Raw genomic sequence first — 22,991 nt, 5'->3', positions numbered from 1 at the left:
TGTTCTGGTGCTGGTTGCCTGGGAGAAGAGATCAACACCCACCTGGCTACAACCTCTCTTCAGGTAGTTGCAGAGAGCAATAAGGTCTCCCCTGAACCTCCTCTTCTCCAGGCTAAGCAACCCCAGCTCCCTCAGTCTCTCCTCGAAGGGCTTGTGCTCCAAACCCCTCACCAGCTTGGTTACCCTTCTCTGGACATGTTCGAGCAACTAAACATCCTTCCTAAACTGAGGGGCCCAGAACTGGACACAGGACTCAAGGTGTGGCCTAACCAGTGCTGAGTACAGGGGTACAATGACCTCCCTGCTCCTGCTTGCCACACTGTTCCTGATACAGGCCAGGATGCCATTGGCCCTCTTGGCTGCCTGGGTACAGTGCTGGCTCATGTTCAGCCTGCAGTCAACCAGGGTCCCTTTCTGCCTGGCTTCTCTCCAGCCACTCTGACCCCAGCCTGTAGCACTGCATGAGGTTGTTGTGGCCAGTGTGTAGAACCCGGCACGTAGATGTGTTAAATCTCATGCCCTTGGACTCTGCCAAACTGTGCAGCCTGTCAAGGTCCCTCTGCAGAGGTCTTCTACGCTCGAACAGATCAACACCTGACCCCAGCATGGTGTCATCTGCAAATTTACTGATGATGGACTCAATCCCCTCATTCAGATCATCAATAAATATAGTGAACAGGATGGTGCCCAGCACTGATCCTTGGGGCACACCACTAGTGGCTGGCTGCCAGCTGGATGTGGCACCATTCACCACCACTCTCTGGGCTCGGCCCTCCAGCCAGTTCTTAACACAGCAGAGAGTGCTGCTGTCCAAGCCACAGGCTGACGGCTTGGCCAGGAGTCTGCTGTGGGGAATGGTGTCAAAGGCCTTGCTGAAGTCCGGGTACACTACATCCACAGCTTTCCCCACATCTACCAGGCAGTCACCTGATCCTAGAAGGAGATCAAGGTGGTCAGGCAGCACCTGCCCTTCCTAAATCCATGCTGGCTGGGCCTGATCCCTTGGCCATCCTGTAAGCGCTGTGTGACTGCACTCAAGATGACCTGTTTCATAATCTTGCCTGGCACTGAGGTCAGGTTGACAGGTCTGGAATTCCCTGGCTCATCCAACCAGCCCTTCTTGTGCATGGGCATCACATTGGCCAGCTTCCAGTCATCTGGGACCTCTCCAGTGAGCCAGGAGTGTTGAAAAATGGGGAGCGGCTTGGCCAGCTCCTCTGCCATCTCTCTCAGTACGCTAGGATGGATCCCATCCAGTCCCATGGACTTGAAGGGATCCAAGTGGCTAAGCAGGTCTCTGACTGCTTCCTCCTGAATTACAGGGGAACTATCCTGCTTCCTGACTCCATCTGCCAGCTGAGGAGGCCAGTTGTCTAGAAGACAACCTGTCCTGCTATTAAAAAATGAGGCAAAGAAGGTGTTAAGTACCTCTGCCTTTTCCTCATCTTTTGTCACTATGTTCCCCTTCATGTCTACGCAGGAGTGGAGGTTGCCCTTGCTCCTCTTCTTGCCATTAATATATTTATAGAAGGATTTTTTGTTGTCCTTCACAGCAGAGGCCAGTCTAAGCTCTAAATGGGCTTTTGCTTCGCTAATTTTTTTTTCCTACATGGCCTGGCAATATCCTTAAACAGTTCATGGGTTACCTCACCTTTCTTCCAAAGATGAAACACCCTCTTTTTTCCCCTTAATTCACTCAGAAGCTCATTGCCCATCCAGGCTGGCTGTCTGCCCCAGCGGCTCATCTTCTGGCACATTGGCACAGCCTGTTCCTGCGCCTTCAAGAGTTCTTTCTTGATGTATGTCCAGCCCTCCTGGACCCCTTTGTTTTTAAGGGCTATTTCCCAAGGTAACTTCTGAGTTAGTTCTGTAAGTAATCTGAAGTCCACCCTCTGAAATTCCAGAGTGGAGTTTTTGTTGCTGCCCCTCTTAGCTTGACTGCATCTTGAAAACTCAATTATTTCATGGTCACTGGACCCCAGACAGCCTCCAGCCACCACATCTCCCAACAGCCCTTCTCTGCTTGTAAAAAGAAGGTCAAGCAAAACCTTACCCCTGGTAGGCTCACACAGCAGCTATGGTAAGGAGCTATCCTCCATACACTGAGAACCTTCTAGCCTGCCTCCTCTCTGCTGTGTTAAGTTCCCAGCAGATATCAGGCAGGTTAAAACTGCCCATAAGAACAAGGTCTGGTGATCTTGAGACAGCCTCTAGCTGCCTGTAAAATAATTCACCAGCCTCTTCATCCTGGTTGGGTGGTCTATAACAGATTCCAAGCAGGATGCCTGCCTTGTTGGCCTTTCCTCTAATTCTCACCCACGGGCACTCAACTTCATCATCCTTAATCTCTAGTTCCATGGTGTTCCATCCTGATGTACAGGGCCACCCCTCCAACGTTCTCCCTCTCCTTTCTCTCCTGAAGAGCCGTAGCCATCAATTACAGTGTTCCAGTCATGTGAGTTGTCCCACTACATTTCTGTGATGGCAACTACATCATAACTTTCCTCCTGTACCAAGGCTTCCAGCTCCTCTTGTTTGCTACCCATGCTGCATGCATTAGTGTACATGCACTTCAGCTGTGCTGCTGGTTTCACCTGACTCCAGCTTACCACCCTCAGACTCCTGTCTGGGGGAACTGGTTTCAGACCCTTCCCCCTTCAAATCTAGTTTAAAGCCCTGTCAATGAGTTCTGCCAATTCCCTTCCTACAACCCTTTTCCCTCTGTGGGATAGGCTATTCTCACATGCTAGGATCTTTCTCCCCCTCTGGAACAGATGTACTCCATCTGTTGCTAGCAGACCTGGTGCCACAGAAAGTTTCCCAAGATCAAAAAAACCCCCAAAATTCTGTTGGTGGCACCAGCCTCTGAGCCACTTATTAATTACATTCTTTCCATCATGCAATACCTTAAAACTTCAGTATATTCATTGTATAGCACACCTAAGCCCTTAGTGATCAGAGACCCCTGCTCACCAGCTTCACATTCCTCCAAATAATTTGGTGCTCTGAAGAGTTTCAATATCAGAAGAGGAAAACCAGGCAAAGTGCAATCCTTGTCTCACAGAGGTATTTAAGGTACAAGAAAGTACATCTGCTCATAAGACGGAAGTGCTGCTTTTATCTTGATATCATATTAGCAGGTGAAAAACAGACTATCAAATGAATGCTGGTGAAAATAATCTCAAAAGTATGGCATTTACTCCAGCAGCTTTCCTCTTTTCCATTCTCTGTCTTCAAACTCATGGGAAGGCTGTACAGCTACATTCTACAATAAGGGTATGAAGTCCCTTATCTTCACCTGTTGACTACATCCATGACAGGAGAATTCCTGAGTGTAGCAAGAAAGAGGGTGGGAATCCCACCACAGATGGGATTCTCTGCTGCAATTAATTTAGCAGGAGGGAGAGCATTAGTGTGAGATGAAATATATTCTGTGTCAATCCACAGAGGTTGCTTGAACACATCTTTCAAAATAATTTTTCCTCATCTACCCCAGTACTGGCCCAAAGGGAAAGATCTCAGCCTCAGGCTACATGTAAGAACAGGTTCAGACTCTCTGCTTACATTCCAGTTGTTAGCTCTGGCTTTGAAAAATTCGACGGAGCCAGTTTGCTGACTAAGAGAAGAATGTGGACATTGCAAGAGAGTAATTCCACAGCACCTTTTTGTTTGGAAGAGACCTTTAGTATCATCAAGTCCAACTGCTAACCCAACACTGCTAGATCATCACTAAGTCATGTCCCTCAGCACCACGTCTGTACATCTTTTAAACACTTCCAGGGATGGTGACTTCACTACTTCCCTGGGCGGCCTGTTCCAAGGCTTTACAACTCTTTCAGTGAATACAGTTTTCCTAATATTCAATCTCCTAGTCAAGTTAAAACAAGGCAGTCACTAATACCTCACAATGACTAGAGAATTCTTATAATAGCTTTTTTCCAGAATTCCAGCCCAATTTAGAATTTAAGTGAAATTTTCAAAACTTCACTTGAGAAATCTCTTTATAAAATACTTCTTGCTGGAAGCCATTTAAGTATACCATTTTTCCCACCAAATGTGGCATAAGTTTCCACAGAGCTTCACAGAAATTTGCATGCTCATGCAAGATGCCTAGTGTGTAACTGCTCTGGTGTTCATACATGCATGCAAATGGTATCAGGAACTCCAAGTCTGCCATTTAAAATTTCAGATCTGGCAAATTACAGGCCTTCACAATGGTAATCCTTACACAACCTGTAGCAAGCAAACTGAGTTGCAGCCTTTCCTTTCCAAAGGAGTAAGTTTTCACTTCAGTTATTTCCTTGCAGCACAGCTGCTTGCCACAATGATTTCAGTGAGTACAACAGTGTTATGTTTCAGCATCAAGAAACTCTTATTATGGAAATAAATAAATCTGAGTGAATGCTAAAATTTGCTCAATACGTTAATATTCATAACTTAATTTTCTCAAATGATTGCTAATTTTGTCCTTACAGAACTGCTCTATATAAGAAGTATTTAAACAAATGCTTGCAATTTATACTCCCTTTTTGTCCTGTTTTCAGCTATGTCTGTAAGAGGTACCACAGGTCGGATCACTGAGCCAATATAACATGAATACAGCTTTTCATACTCTTTCTTGACACTACTACCTTGAAGATGAGCACCTAATTGTTTACTCTGAGTCTCTGAGACTGCTTCCAGCTTTGACAGAACTTGAAGATTGACCATCAAGTTACACTAAAGCCAAATTACAGTTACTACAGGATTTGAAAAGGTCACCTGGAATTAAATAAAAATCCAACACATGACAAACAAAACAGCAACAAAAAACAACCAACCCCCAAAGCACGAAACCCCCACACAAACACAGAACAATCTAGAAGTGCTGCCTTAACTCAACAACATGAAAATGATAAAGCATGTGTGAAGCACAGCTTTGAAGAACTGGCAAGTCTTCACTCACAGTTCAGATCACAGCAGCATAGAATGCAGTCTATTTAGGAAGATATAGTGAGCAATAAAGCCCTGTGTTTTAAGTTCTGTGGTGTAATGACAATGAAATCCTGTAACAATCTACGTAATGAAGGAGTAGCATTCAGATATTTTTGTTATGTTGTTTTTAAACAACAAGCTCTTTTTTCAGGTGATACTGGAAGACCCAAAAGGCATTTCTGCACAAGTCTTAGCAGAACACACACTCGTTTGTCCTAGAATTAAAACTTGCACTATATATATGCTACTTACTTAGGGAAAGGCAATCCTTCAAACATACTGTGAACCAACTCAGACATCTCAGACAGTTAGTTTCTCTCATTACTGATATCCATTTCATACTTCAACAGCGAAAACATTGTTCAGAATTCAATTCACTGTGAAACTGTTAACACCTCCCACCCCAACACAGATCATTAGTATAGCTCTAAGCAGCAGCAGAGAAGGTATTTCCTGAAGCTCTAAAAAGAAAAGATAGCAAACACCACCTCCGCATTGTAGGCACAAACTCACAGCTTCATGGATCTCCACAACAATATTTTCATTAAAACCAGGATAAAAGGCACTCACAAATGTTAAAATCACAAGAGAAAAAAAGTTACAATCCATTTGGACCAGGACAAAACAAGTCACAAATTTCACCATAAAAACCTTTCACAAAAATACTATGACAAATATTTCCATAACTTTCCTCTGAGCTAGAACGAACCTGTCAGAGAAATGTTCAAAGATCAGGAGAGAAAATAAAAACCTGCCTTTTCCTTGTAAATACCAGAAAGGATTTTTGGGATGATTCAATATCAGCAGCTGTGTTCTGTGGCTATCCCTCCCATTCATATAATAATTTAGCAAAATTTCAAACCTGTCTATAAAAATTGGTTAAAATGTTATTTTGTCTTTTTGCAATACACAAGACTTATGCATAATAAAGGTACGGTTTTCATATTCAAAATTTACTGTAACAATGTAAAAAGTTGTATTGACTTTAAGTTTTCAGGGCATTAACTTTAGCTTAAAACAAGTCAATTCTAGTGAGTTTTAGAATGAACAGATATTATAAGACAGAATGACCTTCTAAATGGTATTTTGAACTAGCTGAACTAATCCTATTACGAACTGGATTTCAGACAAATCACAGCAACAATGTTGTATGTGACAAAGCCAGAAGACTTAGGGATGGGATGGATGGGAATGCAAAAAACTAACCAAAAAACCCAGAGGACAAGAAATACAAGGAAATAAGAAAAGATAAAGCAAAATGTACTAAGCTACATGGAGTAAGAGGGATGAGAGCAGTGGAATGCTGCTGAAAGGCAGCTCTAGAAAAGATTTGCTACAATCTATCAAGAAGTATAGGATGAACTAAAGAATGTTCATGGAAATTACATTTCCTAGCATGTTTAAATGTTTCTAACTAGAAACGGCACAGAGTGAAAACATGAACACAACTGGAATGAGGACACTGGCAATGGCATGAGTATTTTCTGTATCAGTTAGCTGTTGACAAACAGACTTTGGCTTATGAAGATACCTTTACAAGTTATAAACCTTTTCAAACACTGACATTCACTTCATGATCCAGCATAATATATTCTAGGAAGATAATAGGAAGTTGGGCAAAAAACCCCAAACCCTAAACCTAAAAATCCACACGAAAAATTGAAGTTCAAAGACACTTCAAAATCTAGCTAGCTGCACACTCAAAACTTGTTCTAAGAGAAACATAGTTACAATATTATTCATTCAACAACACCTATTTATACTATCATTTGAGAACCTTATTTTGAATACAATAGCAAAATACTGCTACCGGATGACAACATTTTCTTTCCCTGGAAACTAAGTCCCAAGTTAGTTAAGGGTAAGCTGTATACAATTTCAGAAAACAAAAAATATACAAAAACACTGCAGAAAAGTTATAAACCTGGCATTAAAGTTAATGCATTGCTCATGTGTGACACAGCTAATAGAATCATGTCAACCACGTAAGAGTTAATACATTTTATATAAATAACTACATACAATACAGACTACAAAAAAGTACTTCAGAAACATTGTATAAAGCATATATGCACTATATATAGGTCTGAGGGCTCTAAAATGTACATATTTTTCTGCACAGAGAACTGCCTGAATTAAAAAAATCAATCTGAGGCTTGAGCTGAGTTGTATCAAAAAGATTTCAGCATTCCCTATGAAGAATGTAAAGGTTTCATTTGATTTAGACTAAACTGAAAACAAATGTCATAATTTGAAGTTTAACTCTAGATATTCATGATTAGAAATGGAATTTTCCCCTCTTCTAAGCCTCAAAAAATGGACAGGGAAAATGATATTTCCAGGATAGAGGGAAAACATTTGACATGGAGGATCAGATTCCACAAATAAGTAATATACGGCCTGAATTGTTAAGCCTTTAAGCACTAATATGAACAGATTAGTTCATAGAGAGCAGACATAGCACAACATATTTACTATACAGATACCACCTCTTTGCATGAGCACATAAACATTTTTTTATACATTCACAAACATGAAGACTATGCAAGATAACATTTGTCTTGAATTCACGATATACCTGAAACTGCATTCATAAATCATCCTGCACACAGCTGAAATCCTCTCCCTTGCCATTTGATCTATTTTAAGATGTGACAACTCTATAAACATAACTGTGTAAGAAATTAAATTATTTTAATTGCTACACATTAAAAAGAAAGGAACTCTGACAAGTTAGTACCATTGATTTCAATGTGAAATGATCTAATTCAGTCTGAAACTGAAGTCAAAATTGGAGCACCAAGAGGAAAACTAATCTTATTTAAATGTTAATCTGCAGAAGAAACAATCAAGCAAATATAAAAGCTACTAACTATTCTGAATTATTTCCTGCCTGTATTACTAATTTGAAAATGCCAGCCAATTGTTTACCAGTTCCTTTCTTTTTCTGCATATAATGGTATCCTAAAGACAATGATGATGTCTGATTCTGCTAAGAACAGAACCTTTTTATAAACTTATGATCACACAGCCTCAAGTATGGAGTCTCCATAAGAGAGTCATGTTTATAGTGCAAAGGAAGCATGCGACTATTTGTAACTGTGTTCTTACTGGATTACATCGAATATACCTTGGAAAACCGCATTTCAGTTCCAATTAAAACTATTAAAGAATCTTAGGGTTTGTATACATATACTACTTCCTGGCACTTGAGCTACGCTGATTTAGTTAGAGTAGTAGTACCAGTCCCTTACACAGACACATTTGAACCAGTTTAAATCATACAGCAATTACATTTCATAGATTAAACTACTGTAGCCAAAGTATAGCTTAAGACTATATAATTGTACCACGTTAGGTTCTTGCACTAGAGCAAGAAAACCATTTCAGGTACATCATAGCAAGATTACCAGTACTGACAAGCCCATAGACAAGTTTCACTTTGTTTCCCCAAATCATCATGTAAGCAGGCACACAAACTACCTACCAAACACTTGCATTTAATTTCCCACCACAGAGGCAGCAAGTCTAAATGAACAGGAATGTAAAAGATATAATGCAGTTAATATTTTTTAAAAGACATCTTACCTTTATTAGATTTGGTTGACTTGTTCTTATTAGGTTTAAAACAAGAGCCCCTTGATTTATCTTCTCTGTCCTTAATAAATTTCTGCACATCATCCAAAGAAAGCTTTTGAAGAACAACTACAGGCTTAGCTCCTTTATTCAGATCTTCAACTAGCCCAATCTTCTCTACTTTGTCCTTCTGTTCACCTCTAAATTCAGTTTTCCTTGACTCCTGAGTAATGTTGCCATCTTTATCACGCTTGATTTTTGGAATGACAAAATGTTTCAATGCACCAGATCTTGCACCCAACAAATAACTGGGAAATTCTGCTTTATTCTCAGCATGCGCTTTATTACTATCTACTTTACTTTTATTACCATCTGTCCTTCGTTCATCCTTGCTGTTGGGCGATTTAAAACCAGGTTTGTCAGGTCGTGATCTACTAGAATCCCCTTTACCTTCCTGTTTAATGCGAGGGCTGTCAGGTCTTGATTTCTGATCCCCAGAAGAAAACCTTTCCCTTGATTCACCAGACTCATGCCTATGTTTCCTTTCAAATTTCTCAGGTTTTGAACCATCGGATTTAATGCCATGCTTAGAATCATGTTCATTTTTGTTTGAGGATCTCAAATATTCAGGTCTTCTAATCTTGGATGGATCTCCTCTGTATCTCTCTGACTCTCCCCTGTCCTCAGATCTTTGTTTAAGGCTATCATGGTCACGCCTTGGTGTATCTGAAACTGAACGCCCATCAGGCCTTTGTTTTGTTGGATCAGATCTACTTTCAGGTTTTACCCTTGAAGGATCAGATTTCATATCTAGTTTATGCCTAGATATTTCAATTTTCTTATCTGAAAATGGTTTACTGGAGTCCCTCCTATTATCATGTCTATGTTTTGGCATTTCAGGCCTGCCATCACTCTTTTGTTTTGGTGTTTCAGGCCTGCCTTCGCTCTTCTGTTTTGGTGTTTCGGGTCTCTGCCTTATTTCCTGTTTGCCATTATTTGGTTTTCCCTCATTTTGTCTCATCTCCATTTGCCTGCTCTCATTTTGTTTTGAATCTGCCTGTCTGTTCTCATTTAGTTTCACTTCCATTTGTCTGCCTTCATGCTTAGCTTCTAACTGTTTGTTCTCGTGTTTACTTTCCAACCTTCTGCTCTCATTTTGCTGAAATTCCATTTGTCTGTTTTCATTTTGCTGGATATCTGGCTTTTGACCTTCAAAGTCTGACTTTTTCCTGAAAATCTCAGGATGATTTTCAGGTTTAAATTTAGGAACTCCAACAGTGTCTTCTTGGGGAACACACACAAATCCGTCGTTGTACTGCTTAATTTCTTCAGGTTTTTTGATGGTATCCAAATCCTGAGTTACTGTTGCCTGAGAGTCTGCTCTTCCTGCTTGCTGCAGATCAATACTAACCATCAGCGCTGGCCTTGTTCCATTTCCTGTGGAACCTGTCTCCTGAGAAGCTGCTCTGTTTCCTCCAGTAGCACCTCCAGCCTCTTGTGGCTTGTTTTCTTGTTTTCGCTTCTTCAGAGGCTTATCTAAAAGTTAAAAGAGAAAAATCACAAATTATATATACAGATAGGTAAATGTACAAACAAAAGCGTCCACTCCCATCAATTAATCCTCCTCAGAATGTTATGTACACACACATCAAAACCAATTCAATACCAAGAATAAAGCTTTGTTAACTAATATTTTTTAATGTACTCAGACTTCCATTCTGAGAGTCATTGATCATTAAAAAAATCCACCCTCAAAAACGTATGAAACTGAGGTCCCTGTATAATTCCCAAGAGAACCACATAATAAAGCAGCTGCAATACCCAAATACCAAAGGAAAAAAGTAAAAAGTTTTAAAAAGAAAAAAACACAAATTCCCCCAAACAAATTTGTTATATCTGAAGCAATGTTAAGGTGCACCTATACAACTTTCTTTTAGGCCGAGGAGATTCTCTTCTGCAGACTCATGAACTAAGCAAGGATCTGCAATGACTAGACAGATGGTCTCCCAACTTGGTTCAGTGCATTACTTGGACTCCACATACATTTTAGCCAGGGAACACACAAACAATGAACACAAGAATGATTAAAATAGCACCAACACTTCTTGCTTCTCTTTGAAACAAAGCAGTATACTAAGAGTTGGAGTCTTAACATAACACATAGCATCAGGTAGGGGTCACTACACAATTAAAAGCTTATTTTCCCTCTGTAACCATAACACTTTTCATGGATTAAATGAAAAGTTCAGTGATAATTTTATGTAGTGTCAAGAGCTTGAATTAACAATAGGCCTTTAAATTTATAATTAGTATTAAAAACCCAAACAAACAGGTAAGCCCATTGCATGCTCTATAATTTGGTAGAAATCATAAAAATGAGAAGCACATGGAAGTATCCAAGAGTATTTTCTATTCATAAAAACTATGATGTGTTTTTATTGCCAACATAGTACTCCAACTTCCATCTTGAACAACAAAACCACTGCCCACACTAAGGCTTACCTTCTTACTTCTCAGCTACACTTTTGTAATTTGTCAAAAAAGCAATGGCCTTCTGTATAAGCAAAGAATGTGATTTTAAGTCTAAAGAACGACTAAACACAGGCTGGAAATTCTGTTGTATACCTGTTGTCAAAGATGTCTACCTATGCAACATAAGAAAAATCACTTATTTTGAGCCTAGATTTGTGGTGCCTTATCACCACATGCAATGAGCCACCTCTCTTTTTTGAAAGGAATAGTAGAGAGGATACAATCAAAGAACAGGAAAATAAACTTAATGGAAAAAAAACACACCACCCCCCTCTCAATAGAATTACAGCATTTGATTTCTAATTTCTTCTATATTTCTGGAAGATTCTTATTTATTTCATCCTTTATTTAATGGATTGTTTCCTAAAATTCACATTAGAACACAATAACAAGTAGTAACACGGTCAGTTCCAGTGATGGGAACATGATTTTTATTCCCAAATCTATTCATGCATCTCTAGCTTCCTAAAACTCAAAAATTATGTACAACATATAATGGCTAGAAGACAATAAAGACAGATGCAATAAACACCACACAGAAAACCTGCAACTGGAAATAACGAATTTTTCAACTTTAAACAAAAACCTGTAGAATGTCTACCAACTTTGTATGATAGACATGTGAAACAAGATAAATTTGTCAAATCAAAGATGCAGCTTTTCAGCTGCTGTTCAACAACTGTTGGATTCATATGAGAACTTATATACATTTTCACCAGTAGTGTAGGAAATTAATTAACTTTTTTTCCTTTTCATTCAGTGACAGATATTTTTCTCCCTAAAACCAGAGCACTTTGACCTGACTGAGTTTCATGGCAGGTCTTAGGAATGGTCATGAGGTAAAAGCTCCCAGATTGATAGGTCTTAATGTTTAATTCTTATTTAAAAAAATCCTATATACATCAATAAATGCATTGTCTAAACATATCGTTACCTTTATTCTCAACTAAAACTGAAACACAAACTAAGAAATTTGTATCCTGAGGGAAGTCAGTCAGCTTTTTCAATGTAACCCTGAAATAACAGCCACACTGGAAAAGTCCTGCAAAGCACTAACATTTGCGGGCTACCATGGGACAATACTGTTATCTGCCCTGTTCTTTTAACAGAGGTTATCACCTACAGCAGAAGGGAACATGTCTTCATATTTCCACAAACGCATTTCATTATCGAGCATATCACCTAATGCATCAGTGAAGATTGTTTGCATTAACTCACCAGGCTGTATGAGTCAGCCAAGCAAATGTTTCCTTCTGCTTACCCTACTACAGGAGCAAAGCAGACAGCCAGAACCTGCAATGCCTCAAAGAGTTGTGGCTGGATCAACCAACACCCACCTTTTGGAGCGCTCATGCTGAAGGCTCCAAGGTAAAAAACCAAACCAATTCACGTAGTAGCAAGTTTATCACTTAAAGATTCTGTAACTGACCAGGCTCAAAACACTGCTGATCCACATTATCCAAAAAGTCAAATTTAAAGTTAAGAACATAAGTAGATGATCACACCACATCTTGGCATATATACTCCCTCTAGGTAGAGTTTTGATGATGCATGTTCTCTGTTTCTCTTGACAACTATACAAATACCAGTGTTTTAGAAAATTACTATAGCCACAATATGCTGATGTCTTATCTGAGATGAAAGGAACACCTTCAAAGTTTTCTTTTTCTAAATGGCAAGGTGATTGCAGACAGAGTTACAGATTACTCACAGACTTCTTAATTTTCCCAGTGTATCTTGATGGCAATCCTCAGAATTGGGCTTGATCATTACTGGTTTGCATCTATGAGATTTCCGGATCCAGGACAAAAACGTTGGCCCAAGTATATGAAAATATGAGGTTGAACTAGGGCATAAAATGTAGGATGAGAACAGAGTACTACTATCTTCATCAAGCATAGTGAAGAAACTCCACTGAATGAGCACAAAACTTTTAAAGTTGCCGTGACAGCTTCAGAAATCTGAAATGGACCATTGAGCTTCAAGGGCTTTACAAAATCTTCCTCTCACTTCGAACTATGAGAGACAGTCAACATAGAATCAGAGAGGAAAGAGTAATTACCCTCCGAAAACAGATGTCTTCATGTCTTCTCTTACAATCAAATACGTGCAAGTTTGCGTCTCTCTACTTTGTTAAGTCATGAGTCCCAAGACCCCTTACAGTTTTGATGAACAGATGAACTTAGAAGCTTTTACAGTATCCATTCAAACATACATTTTATCCTTGAGGTATCAGCATCCAAACATCATCCACTCTATTCCATAGATAACATAATTTCTTTTTATTATCAGGATATCAGTCTTTGCCAAAATAATCAGACTAATTTTTTTCTTTCAAACCTTGCAAACCTAGGCTCAAACCCTGCCACAGTTCTAAATGTGCAGGCTCACAAGTTCTTGAGACCAATAAAGTACAGTAAGGATATTGTTTTGCTTCCTTCTTTGTAATAGTTTTCATAATAAAAGGTAGTAAGCCACACAAAAGCTTTATGACTACAATACATATTAAGTGTTTAGGTTTCTTTTTTCAGATTCTTTTCTTTTCAGAAATATCATTAAAATTCATTTGTTCAGCTCCTTGAACAAAGTCATGACAGGTCAGAGCACAGTCTGATCTCAGTTATTCTTTTATGTATGCATACTTTTGGCTTGGTAAATCCACATGGACATTGTCTTTACATTGCAACATGCTCACCAACAGGCAAGCCACCTTATTCTAAAAAAACATTAGAGGTGTTCTCTTATATTAAATGGATCATTGCAGTTGCAAGAAACAAAACATTACAGGAACCACAAGTTTGAAATCGAAAAAATATTATCGGGATTTCTGAGCAGTTATTTTTTGTGTATCCTCTTTAGAACAGCATTCCTGTGGACAGGTTTTAGCCTTCATCTTTGGAAATACCTACATGTCAAAGCAATAGGTATTTTTAGAAGTTGACTAATGCAGAATCTTTGTGCAAACACACACTACACTGGAATAACCAGATACCATCAAATACATTTCTGCTGAAACTGCAAGTGAATGATGATTTCAAGAATATCCACTGATACGCTCAGAAGATAAGCAAGTGTTAGGGACAGCAGCTGGATGAGGGAATCTGTATTAAAGAACTGTCTTCATTCTTCCATTTAACTTGAAATCTTTCCAAAGAAGCAGTGAGAACACTATCAGTGCTGACATCTTTGATGATACTGCTCTCTTGCAAACTTGATGACTGCCTTAAGGCCCAGATTAAACTCCTTCAACAGATGAAGATAAGATGACAGCCTAAAAAACTTCTGGAACTGCTACTCCTAGTAAACTGAAATGGGCCTTCAGTAGGTACCTGTGAAAAGGTAACGAGTCCAAATACTAACTATGGGCATGATTACTAAACTTCATTTTAGCACAACTGTAAACATCCATTCTATTAATACTGATTGGTAGATTCAGAGATTCAGAAATCCAGAGATGTCCAAATGATCTTGAATAATCTTGAAGATTCAACAGAGAAATACCACTTTCCCCACTTACACCTTTTAAGGGATACAACTGGATATTTCATCTCCAAGATGATTAAATGTGAATGTACTCTTCTTCAGTATTTTCAATAGTAGGATCTTGGAGGTCTCTTCCAACCTGGTTGATTCTGTGATACTGTGATTCAGAACCACAAAGATGACGAATTCTGGATGAACCACTTGAGTGACTCCAGTACAAACTTTCTTCTTTTCAAAACTAAGTGTTTCACATTTTAAAACTCTAACACTGCTAAGAGATTACCAGGATATGTCTTCACTCATTTGTAATAGTTAAATCTACAAACAGAACTAAGTCCTATGCAATTATTGTAAAACTTTCCAATTTTTAACACCATTAGACAATTCAGCCAGAGGTCAATTACCATCTTATCTTATTTAAGCTAATGTCAAGATTAGTAATTTTCAACAGGTAACACAGAGCTATATGTTTAAGTAACAAACCTATGTTTACTGACAACCTTTTATTTTCTTAGTTACTTTTCACAGATGTTGTCAAAGTTGCTCAAGTGTCCTGTCCCCCCCAGCCAACAGTGCTCTATAGACCACAAGACTCTAAATGAATAAATCTAATCTGGGTATAAGGAAGGCTTAAAATTATTTTAATGGTACTGATGGATGACCTATCAATGAAGTGAGGGCAAAAATCTATTCTTGTCTTTCTACTCCTTCATAAACATTCAGAACTACTGACCATGAGAAGATTATTCTCACCTAAACTCCCAAGGGTATATTCCTATAAACAAAAAATTGAACTTCCCATTAGCAGAAAAGATTTGCACAGTACTAGCTTCTCCCCTTGAAGAAGAGACTCAGAAGATGACCAAAACATTTTCTTCTTACTGCTTGCTCCCTTATGGAAGAAACTAAGTACAATTATGAATATGCTATCAGAAGCTTCATAGAACAGAACATAATTCCAAAGTCTCTGTAGAGACCAGAGGGGCTTTCAGCTGCTGGATTTCTGAGCGTCTGAAGAGAAAAAGATGCTATCTGTTAAGACTTTATTACACTTCTGACCACCGTGCAAGAAGGAAAGCCCATCATCAAGAGGGATGTCCAAACTCAGGGCAAAATGCAAAAAGACCACATAAGTAGGGTGCAGCAGACTTCAGAATCTTCATTTGGGCAATATTTTGCGTGCTTACTTATATATAACAATAGTTTGATCAGTGTAGCTGGAGAATTAAACATGATCTTACCAATCTTTCTACTTAACTCATTACTCCCTGTCAACTATAGTTAACAGTAAAGAAATATTACGCTAGAACAGAACAAGAACTGAACTACAGAAAGATATAATCAAACAAGTACACTTGTTCAGAGATTGGAAGCTGTAACCTCACCACCCTGACTTGAATACTGCTTTAATAAACAATATAATTTTCTTTGAGATAGTTTTTGATGACACAAATGCTGGGTTTTATCCATGTGATTTTGTAGAATTATAGTTTTGTAAACTAAATTGGTAAAATATCTGAGCAAAATATGAAGTGCCATTACTTTGAATTACAAAATGCAGCATTCAATTTCACAAGAAAAGTGCAACACAACTTAAGAGTAGACTTCTGGAAACTACTTATTTATGTATCGCTTACAGATTAACATATCCAAATTTTTTTCCATTTATATAGCCATCAAACTTTGAAAATAAACAATGACTTTGAAATCACCCTTTCAGACAATTATTTTATTCTGACACCACACCCTGTGTTCAAAAATATCTTTAATTAACTAGATTCAGTAACATTTGCACTGCATGGTAATGGAAAAAGTCGGTGCTGCCTTAGGTCGATGTTTGAGTAAACTTAGTGACAATGATCTATAGAAATGCTGCGACTGAACTCTTAATAAATCTTGTTAATTATATATTCAATTTCTTTATCAAGATTCAAATCCATTATAGATAAGTGACTGTCCCAGAACAAAATCAAGTTATTACTGGACAGGTACAGTCAAGGACATATGCCTCAAATCTAGTTATATTTGACTTTTTAATCTTAGTTCACATTACAGATTAAAAAACCCAAACAAATACAACTTCCTGCCAAACTACTCAGTGCTAGTTTTCTCTTATACCTCCTTACAATAGCAAGCTTCTGCCCTATTCTACATAAAGCACCTGAGATAAAGAGGAATTTGATTCCATGCTACAGAAGAAAAGCAAAAAGTAAATGCCATGAAAAAAGGTACCTCTGCCTTTTACTTTTTACTCTTGTTTTAACTTAATCAGTATGTAATTCTTTACAAAAACATACAAAAGTATTTTTTCCCTACATAGATGGAAACACTGCAACCACGTCATTTTAATTTCTCTAGATAGAAGAGGAATTTCTTTCTTCTTCTCCTAAAACATGTCAGAAGAAACAGAGAGAGGAAAACAAAAAAGTCTCTCTCCATTATAGAAACTCTAGGTTGCAAGGCTGCTTTTTCTTGGGAAAGCTATACAAGGTGACAGTTTCATCCATTATGTCACACTACGAAATGCAGACCTAATGAAAGCTTGTATACACAAAGTACATGATACCTAATTGTCACCCTGTCCTACTACATAAGACCCATTTTATCTTCAGGTATTAATCATTGCAAGATCACTATAACAATGACTACACTTGTAGCTCAATTTTTTAAGAAAAAAACTCCTGTAACACATTTTTTAAAATGAATGCTAATATACTGGTTATAATTACATATTCTAACATTTCATTCATGTGCTACATAAAATCAGATATAAATAATTTATTCATTCTTAATAGTGTTTTTCTATTAGTTTCTTTGGGAATTTTTACAGGAAGACAGGAAATGGGGAGAAAGGCAGAGAAGCTGGGTAAGAATTTAAGAGGTAAGACAAAAAGGTTACTTACCTATAACTGTAGTTTTGAGTTTTGTTCCGGCAGATTCACACGCTTGGGATGTGTGTCTCTGCTGCTATGGGCTTGAAACAAACTAAAAAACCAAAAGGGCCTGCAGCAGGCATCCAATTGCCCCCTAACTGATCCAATTATTGGAAATAAAGTTATTACAGCTTCATTTCTTCCTAATTCAAAGAATCCAGAATAAGATTCCAAAGGAGTTGGTAAAATGGATCCTTGGAGGTAAAATATATAGGGGAAAAAAACAGGTACAAGTAGGTTTGCCTCATTTTTAAAAACACTTGCAATGCTTCTAAGCTTAAGAAAGTATTAGCGTCCCAATGAAATGGTTAGTGATTAATGATTTATCTTCTCACGAACTCCAGAGAAAAGCTCCTTTTGTAAGTAGAAGTAGAACACTTTAATCTGTTAAAGAAACTGTATTATATAGAAGTGTGTTCAAAGCAGCCTATAATCTACAGTGTATATACAATACTATGTCTGGAAGAGCTCATGTTAAAATTCAGCAACTCTTAAAATAACAAAACTAAAGCAATTCAGAAAAGAGTTTGATAGAAGATGGGCTACTTTCTGCCTTTTTAAGAAATTTTCATGGTTATCTTCCCTCTTCTCCTTCTCAGAAGGCTCGAAGCTCCATTTATATTAATATCTTAAATATTTTTGATTCACAGAATTTGGAGCTTTTAGTAAAACATGAAAGATCTTGAGGTATAAACCTTGAAACTGAAAATTCATTTGGTAGAAGGTCTAAACCTTGATGAAAAAGAAGAACTTACTGTAAGGTTTTAGGAAACATTTAGACCAGAAGTGACTATCTTTGGACTAACGGACCGCACATAAAAATATCCCACTTGTATCTGAACAGTGGCAACATACAAACTAATATAAAGAACTGAGGTTACTAGAATGAAATTTCTCTCTCAAGATTCACTCCCCCACCCCTCACCCCCAAGCCAAGGGAAAAAACAGTTCCTGAGTAGAATAGACATTCCTGGGATTTCTAAGTTTTCTAAAATACAAGCAGGATTTCTTTCTTGGAGTAGTCAACTTCAGAATGTGAAGAGTTTACAACACCAGTGAAGTGAACAGAAAATATGTTCAGAATATAGACCTCTTAACTTATTTAAAAAGTATTCCACACCGCCAAGTAATACAGGAAATGTGACTTTTGACAGTGCTTAGAAAAGAAGAAAGAGTGAATGAAGATTCATTATCTTTCTGAAGAAACTGTATAATCAAAGTATCACAATGCACCTAGCAGAGGATGGTTCATTTGTGGTTAATTGTTGTGGAAAAAATAATCCCTTTCTGTATCAGCCCTTTCAAAATACTTTAAAAAAACCACAAACCCAACAAAAAACAAACCTCAGATTGTATTCATAAGTAATAGTTGGATCTACCTGGAATATTACACATCTTTTAGAAAGAGAAGATATGATCTAACATTATGAGCAGAATTTTTATTTGACGAAGCTATAGAATCCATTGTGAGAGGGGCAATGGGGACTGAAGACCTGAGATATGTCGCATTTTGTGGACTTAGTTATTTGTTTTGAGGCTATTCAGTATCTCCAACTACTCTTTTCATTAACAGATACAGACCAATGACTTGCAAGACATCCTTGATGGAAAAAGTAGTAAGAGGAAATGGACTCTTCCTTCCACACAGAGGACATGGATGAAATTAATTTTTTTAACTTCACACTTCTCTATCATGATGAAGAGGCCATATAACCCAAACCCTAACATTCTGTAATTCCTCCAGGATCCAAAGAGACCAAAGATGTGATGCAGAAGGCCTATATTATGCATATTTGAAATGCATTAGGTTGAGTCTACCAGTGTTCACATTTGTGATTTTTCCATTAAGAATTCCTTTTTCAAAATGCAGACACATGACAATCAGGCTCCAGAAAGATATGTTGCTTTTCAAAGAAGAAGGCACTTTTGCAAAATCCTGAAGCAGAGACTGCCTCCCACTTCAAAAGACTTTGCTTGGTGGAAGCTAAATATTTTAAGTTATGCTAGAAGTAACAATTTCTTACAGCAGGACTATAATTACTGAAGGGCTCCGCTCCAATCCCCACTTCCCACCTGTAAGACTTCAACCTCAGCATGGCTAAGGCAAGTGTAGAAGTTGCAAAACAATTGGCAAGACCCCCTGACCAAATCCTGCCTTTCCTCCGGAACAGATCGTTACTGATTCCAAGCCTAAATAAGAACATGTCATATCCATCCAAAGCCATACTGTTAAAAAGAAAGCATCTGAAAACATCCGATGAAGCATAGTACTAGAGATTTCAGGTGTAAGTAAAAAAGAACAGCAAAGACCACTAATATTCGATCAAACCTTGAGAGTACAATTCCATTCAAAGTAGTTTACGGAAAACAATGTGTACCTATTCAATGTAGTATGACTGCAATGCACATTGCTACACTTTGATTATAAAAGCAGAAAAGATTTTTCATGCAGTTTTTAGCATGTGCTAGCATCTTGAGTAAGTTCTCTAGAAGGACACTTCCTACTGTAAAGCACCATCTAGCACTCTAGCAATAAGTATTCTTGTTCTAGTTAGACAAGGTACTTGCTACAATCACACAATGTCTTGACATAATGTGATTTGAAGTTACAGTATAGGTATTAAAATGCACAAATGTCAGGCTTTTGCATAAATATAGTAAGCAGTTTTGCAAAAAATCAATGACATATATAGAAGTTACTGGATATATTTCTAACAGACACATTTCCATAGGAGCAATATGAGGAAGTTTACTCCTACAGCCACACCAAATCAAATGGTTGTAACTAAAACAATCCCAAAGTATAATAACTTGTAGACACAGTACAAACTTGCAAGCAATGGCAAAAGCATAACCAAAAAATATGAACCAATATAAGGCAACTCTTGCACCTGATTCACAGCAATTGCAGAAGCTCAGGAAGAGATCTGCCACAGGATGAAGGTAGAAGGGAAGCATAAAGTTGGGATCCTTATTTGTGAAGATGGTTATTGAGTAGTGGTGAAGGGGAGAGTTCACATTCTATAAAAACTGTTCCTTTCTCCGAAAGAAACATATACTGTGGCTATGTACTTTAGGTAAACAAACTTTACACCTAATGTTCCGTATTTCCTGAAAGCCAGAACAGAAGAGAGCGTGTTTTAGTCTTGCTCCAATGTGCAAAAGATGCTCTGCACCACCAAAAACACAGTGTATTTTTCCAGATGCTTCTCAGCCAAAACATGCTGGGGATTATATGTGAAGTATACAGTTATAAGTCATGTTTGAAGCATTAGGAGACAAACCACAAGCTCTCCATCAACAAATTTTAAATGATTATAAGAGATTTAAGCAAAGTAACAAATTCCCCATTTCAATAATTTAAAATTGAAGACAGCAGAAATCTCTTTCCAGGTGAGCACATATTTTCTCCATATATTCACAAGTTAATATTTCCTAAAAAGACTTGATTTAGTTACCAAATTAAAAAAAAAAATCTAAGTTAAACCTTTTAGTTAGAGCAACAACTACATTTGTAAACACACACACACACACACACACACACACACACACACACACACACACACTCTCTTCTCTCTTCCCTCCCTGTAGCTGTAAGAAACAGAAAAAAATCTTAAGGAGAAAATTTGTGCTCTTTCTTCTGGTTAAAGACCCAACCCATATGTCAATTCAGTTGCATTAATGTAAGTGTGTCCAATATTGGCTGTTTTCATCTATGAACTTCCAAAATCAGAATTTGCACCATTCCACATTCTTCAAAAATTTTCTTGGAATTGTCAAATAAATTAGCATTAAATGATAGAAGATTATTTTTTTCTCAGAAGTTAAACACAGTACAGATGAAGCTTCTGAAAGATATTTGTTAACCTATCACTCCCTTAATTTATAAAATATGTATTATCTTTAAGATTCACATGTAGGTTTTACATATACTTTTGAGATTTCTGAAGTCTAAGACCTTAAAACTAGTTAACAACAGAAAAACAAAACAAAAAAGCCCCAAAGAGGAGAGAATTAATGTAATCAGTTAAGACAACCAGTACAGGTACTGAAGTCAAGAGAAAACATTTCAGATGCCCATCTGTCTGTGTGTCAGGGAACATATAGATACATGGTAGTTCTCTAAAGCTTGTAATGCCTACACAACAATGAATGAACATTGAAGACAACATAGTAATACATGTTATCCAATCATTACACTGCCTTTAAAAGAGTAAGTATGATTTTAATCTACCACCTCCTTCATGTTAGGTTCAAATGGGGATACGAACAGAAATGGGATAAAAGAGTTTTACTGTATTTTCTTAGATTAGGCAATATGGGTAGATTCAACTACCAAAACTTATTACAAATTGTAACTAATGGTGCTGATGCGATTTTGGAAACTATAAACAACATCTGTTGTACTTCATTCAGTCTCATGGTTCAAAATAAGAGTAGCTTAAAAGGAATTCTGAAACAGAAGAACATCTCTTTCCATTCATTAAGAATACTAGATATTCAAAATATGCGTATATGAGAGATTACAGATCATTGTTGGAGAGGAATGGAGATGCATGTCACAGAAGAACCTACACTGAGTAAACAGAACTGAATTATGTGACAATGACAGGAAGATTTTTTTATATGTATATATGGGGTTTATATGCATATATATATATAAAAATAATATATATAGTGTATACACACACACACAATCCTTTTACCTTTATCTTGCACTTCTTTTGAAAATCGCTCCCTTTCAATAGCTGATTCACGTTCTATCCGCTCAATTTCAGCCAATGCATCCAATTCTACTTCATCATATGACGTTATTGTTCCTTGTTGCGAAACCTGTTGCTGTGTCTGTACCACAGGAGTTTGAGGTTGTTTTGCAGCAACTGAAGTGTTCTGTTGTAAAACAGGCACTTGTTGTGCCTGAAGGAAAGCTGTCTGTTCATGCTGCGGCAAACACTGAGCAGCGTTTAGTGGGCGGTTAACGTCCTGTGGAGTAACGGGTGTTTTAGAAGTCTGTCCTGGGTACTGCACATTAAAAGGAATATCACTCTCTGACACACTGCTGTTTTCCAAACCAGAAAGCATATCATCCTGCTGGTCCATATCCGAAGATCTTACACGAGAGAGTCTTAATGTAAGCTTAGTGGAGTCCTTGGAAGGAGAACTAATGATATCATACATTGCAGCTTTTTCAGTCTGGTCTTTTTCATCTTTGCCTAACTTCATTTTCTTTTGTTTCTTTTGCTTTCTTTCTGGAGAATCTAACAATATGTCTGGGGGAACATCTCTAGGTGATGAATAAGGTGGAGGCTGAGATTGTTGGATTAAAGGTTGTCTTGATCCTAGAATAATAATTCAGAAAAACTGAACAGTTATGTTGTTTCATGTTTATATAAAAACACACTAAATATAACCTACATAATTTTAATGTGTATTTCTACATATATCTGTGTTCATGAAAGATCCAAATAAGATTGGTAGGAAGTACATAATTCC

At 37.6% G+C, this 22,991-nt stretch overlaps 1 protein-coding gene across 1 annotated transcript in view; it reads right to left on the bottom strand.

The window, feature by feature from the left end:
• NIPBL (NIPBL cohesin loading factor) overlaps positions 1-22,991 on the bottom strand; it is a 172,123-nt gene that overhangs the window by 50,303 nt on the left and 98,829 nt on the right. Inside the window, exons 9-10 of the mRNA XM_054179014.1 lie at positions 22,205-22,837; positions 8,563-10,086 (exon numbers count right to left, since the gene is read on the bottom strand). Of these exons, the coding sequence (XP_054034989.1) occupies positions 8,563-10,086; positions 22,205-22,837 (2,157 nt within the window). The remainder of the gene's footprint in view (positions 1-8,562; positions 10,087-22,204; positions 22,838-22,991) is intronic.

Source organism: Dryobates pubescens, chromosome Z, assembly GCF_014839835.1.
Source record: "Dryobates pubescens isolate bDryPub1 chromosome Z, bDryPub1.pri, whole genome shotgun sequence".
Lineage (NCBI taxonomy): Eukaryota > Metazoa > Chordata > Aves > Piciformes > Picidae > Dryobates > Dryobates pubescens.
Note: the sequence above shows the minus strand (reverse complement) of the source record. Positions and strands in the feature narration are given on the sequence as shown.